The sequence below is a fragment of the Oryza sativa genome, chromosome 8, assembly GCF_034140825.1.
Source record: "Oryza sativa Japonica Group chromosome 8, ASM3414082v1".
Classification (NCBI taxonomy): Eukaryota; Viridiplantae; Streptophyta; class Magnoliopsida; order Poales; family Poaceae; genus Oryza; species Oryza sativa.
The window spans coordinates 312,276-315,686 of NC_089042.1; the positions used below are offsets into that span (position 1 = coordinate 312,276).

The 3,411-nt window shown below is 44.3% G+C and overlaps 1 protein-coding gene across 1 annotated transcript; it reads left to right on the forward strand.

Annotated features, from left to right (window-relative positions):
• The first annotated feature begins 606 nt into the window (after window positions 1–606).
• Window positions 607–2,803, forward strand: LOC4344449 (indole-2-monooxygenase). Its single transcript, XM_015793665.3, has 2 exons — window positions 607–1,788; window positions 1,934–2,803. The coding sequence occupies exons 1-2, from the start codon at window positions 811–813 to the stop codon at window positions 2,540–2,542; spliced, it is 1,587 nt and encodes a 528-aa protein (XP_015649151.2). The 5' UTR covers window positions 607–810; the 3' UTR covers window positions 2,543–2,803.
• Window positions 2,804–3,411: the final 608 nt, after the last annotated feature.

The following is a 3,411-nucleotide window of genomic DNA, read 5'->3' on the forward strand; positions in this document are numbered from 1 at the left end:
GTTCCGTATATTGCGGTGGTTGTTGATTGTGATGGGTCTCGATCATGGTGACCGTGTTGATCATGTTGATCATGTCGATCGTCTGTCGATTGTCTTGTCCCCTCTCCTCCTAGGGGGTTTTGTATTTATACCCATAGGTATCTCCTTGTCCAAGTAGAACTAGGGAAACTAATATGGATACAATCCGAGTAGTCCTGGTCGTTTCCATGTAAAACTCTGGTTGTCTTTCTTTATCCGGAACTCCCTCCATATCCGCAGGTTGTTTCCGTATAGGACATGGTATGTGGTGGGCCCTGCCGAGATTTAGTCAACTACTATTAGGTATGTGGTATCCATAACCTGACAATAGTACTCCAGTATAAAATAGTTATTAACTCTTTTTTCTGTAAAACCATCATGTTGTATGTTGATCAATTGGGAACGGAGAGCGAGTATACTATTGATAAGTGATCAATACTCTCGGAGCCATCGTTTCACTTATTTGCGGAATAAGCGAAATGACATATTTATAAATGAAAAGAAACTTTTATATACGTGTTTTTAGCGATCTAAAAGCAAAAGCAAATATTAAAAAATAAACTTCGATAAAAAATCTCAAAATCAACTTCAATTTTAAAGTTAAAAATTTAAATTTTACCTGATAAGTATAAACATAAGAAAAGATAAGGCAGTCCAAAGTAATACAAGGAAAAGACAGACAACACAAACACGCAAGTACGTACTAATGAATGATATAGATGAATTAGGCATCCAAGGCTCGATCGGCTATAAAATCACAGCGCAGATTAACACTCTGGCTCACCTCAATCGATGAAGCAATTAGCAATGGAGCTCAACAACACCGAGCCATTAACAGCTAGTAGGGCACAAGCAGCAGCCGTGTTCTTGCTCCTTCCCGTCGCGCTCCTGCTGCTGCTTCTCCGCTTTGCGCGAGCAACGACAATGGCAGGAGATCGCAACAGCGAGCTTCTTCTGAGCAAGCTCCCTTCGCCGCCGCTGAGGCTGCCGGTGATCGGCCACATGCACCTCGTCGGCTCCCTCCCACATGTCTCCCTCCGAGACCTCGCCGCCAAACATGGCCGCGACGGCCTCATGCTCGTCCACCTCGGCTCCGTCCCCACCCTCGTCGTCTCCTCGCCGCGCGCCGCCGAGGCCGTCCTCCGCACCCACGACCTCGCCTTCGCGTCGCGGCCGCGCGCCATGGTCCCCGACATCATCACCTACGGCGCCACCGACTCGTGCTACGGCCCCTACGGCGACCATTTCCGCAAGGTCAGGAAGGCGGTCACCGTCCACCTGCTCAACTCCCACAAGGTGCAGGCCTACCGCCCCGCCCGGGAGGAGGAGGTGCGGCTGGTGATCGCCAAGCTCCGCGGCGCGGCGGCGATGGCGGGCGCGCCGGTGGACATGACCGAGCTCCTCCACTCCTTCGCCAACGACCTCATCTGCCGCGCCGTGTCCGGCAAGTTCTTCCGGGAGGAAGGGCGGAACAAGCTCTTCCGGGAGCTCATCGACACCAACGCCTCGCTCCTGGGAGGGTTCAACCTAGAGGATTACTTCCCGAGCTTGGCGAGGACGAAGCTGCTCAGCAAGGTCATCTGCGTCAGGGCAATGAGGGTCAGGAGAAGATGGGACCAGCTGCTCGACAAGCTCATCGATGACCATGCCACCAGGTTGGTGCGCCGCCACGATCATGATCAGCAACAAGACAGTGACTTCATCGACATCTTGCTCTACCATCAGGAAGAGTATGGCTTCACCAGGGACAACATCAAAGCTATACTTGTGGTGAGTGCTAGCTGCTACATGCCAACTTAAATTTAGCTACTGTTGATGTAGAATCAAGAGTTTACACTTCCCATGTTGTACAGATTACGCTACATTACACAAACCGCCATACACTATTAATTTATGTTATTTATGCGATATGTAGGACATGTTTGAAGCAGGCACGGACACATCGTACTTAGTTCTAGAATCTGCCATGGTTGAGCTCATGCGCAAGCCACACCTCCTAGCCAAGCTAAAGGACGAGGTGAGGAGGGTCATACCGAAAGGACAAGAAGTAGTCAATGAAGATAACATTGTCGACATGGTCTATTTAAAGGCTGTTATCAAGGAGACACTACGGCTGCACCCACCAGCTCCTCTCTACATCCCCCACCTGTCTAGAGAAGATTGCAGTATCAGCGGCTACATGATCCCTACAGGAATACGTGTATTCGTCAATGCATGGGCACTCGGTAGGGATGCTAAATTCTGGGACATGCCAGATGAGTTCCTACCGGAGAGATTCATGGATTCAAACATTGATTTTAAGGGACATGATTTTCATTACCTGCCGTTTGGGTCTGGACGAAGAATGTGTCCTGGAATTCACTCAGCAACGGTTACCCTCGAGATTATGCTGGCTAACCTTATGTACTGTTTCAACTGGAAGCTACCAGCAGGTGTGAAGGAGGAGGATATTGATATGACAGAGGTGTTTGGATTGACAGTGCATCGGAAGGAGAAGCTCTTCTTAGTCCCGCAAGCTGCCTAAGTACATGCCTATACAAGAATCAGTACTACGTTCGTTGGGGCAAGTTATATTATTCATCCAGCAATCACGTGCTAAATCAATTAGTGTTACATGTTGTCGTTAATTGTTCGTGTAATAATAAGAGCTATTATTGGCACATGTCATTTCACTTGTTTGTAAAACAAATTGTCCATGTGGATCACCCTCCATTTGTGCTGTTACTTGTATAATGTATACTACATATACACCCAAACAATATAATCATCATTAATGTTTGTGATATTCATTGGTTGTTTAATTTGGTCCTTCTGTAAATTCAAACTCTTCAATATATATATATATATATATATATATATATATATATATATATATATATATATATATATATATATATATATATATATATATATATATATATATATATATATATATATATATATATATATATATATATATATATATATATATATATATATATATATATATATATATATATATATATATATATATATATATATATATATATATATATATTAATTCAGACAGGGTGGATCTAATAAATATTGGGCCTAGATCTTGAGCTGGCCCAGCCTGCATTGGCCTAGATCCTAATTAGGAATAAGTCTATTTTGCATTCCTCATATGTTGCCCTTGTCAAATCGCATCCCTCAATCGTAAAACCGGGCATAATGCCTCCCCGAGCTTCAAAAAATGGTGCAAATTGACTCCTTTGGTGGTTTTGAAAGCGATTTATGTTGAAGTGGCACGTTGATTTGGTCCAAGTATCCTAATGTGATAGCCCAATCATCAAAAGAATTAAAAATAGAAGTGGGCCCCACATTTTAGTGACAAAAGTAAAAATAAAAAACGGTGGGGCCCACTTGTCAGCC

Excerpts from the sequence above, each read along its gene's own strand:
- LOC4344449 (XM_015793665.3), top strand. The coding sequence starts at position 811 with ATGAAGCAATTAGCAATGGAGCTCAACAACACCGAGCCATTAACAGCT. Across the intron at positions 1,789-1,933 it reads ACATCAAAGCTATACTTGTG|GACATGTTTGAAGCAGGCAC; the intron begins GTGAGTGCTAGC and ends TGCGATATGTAG.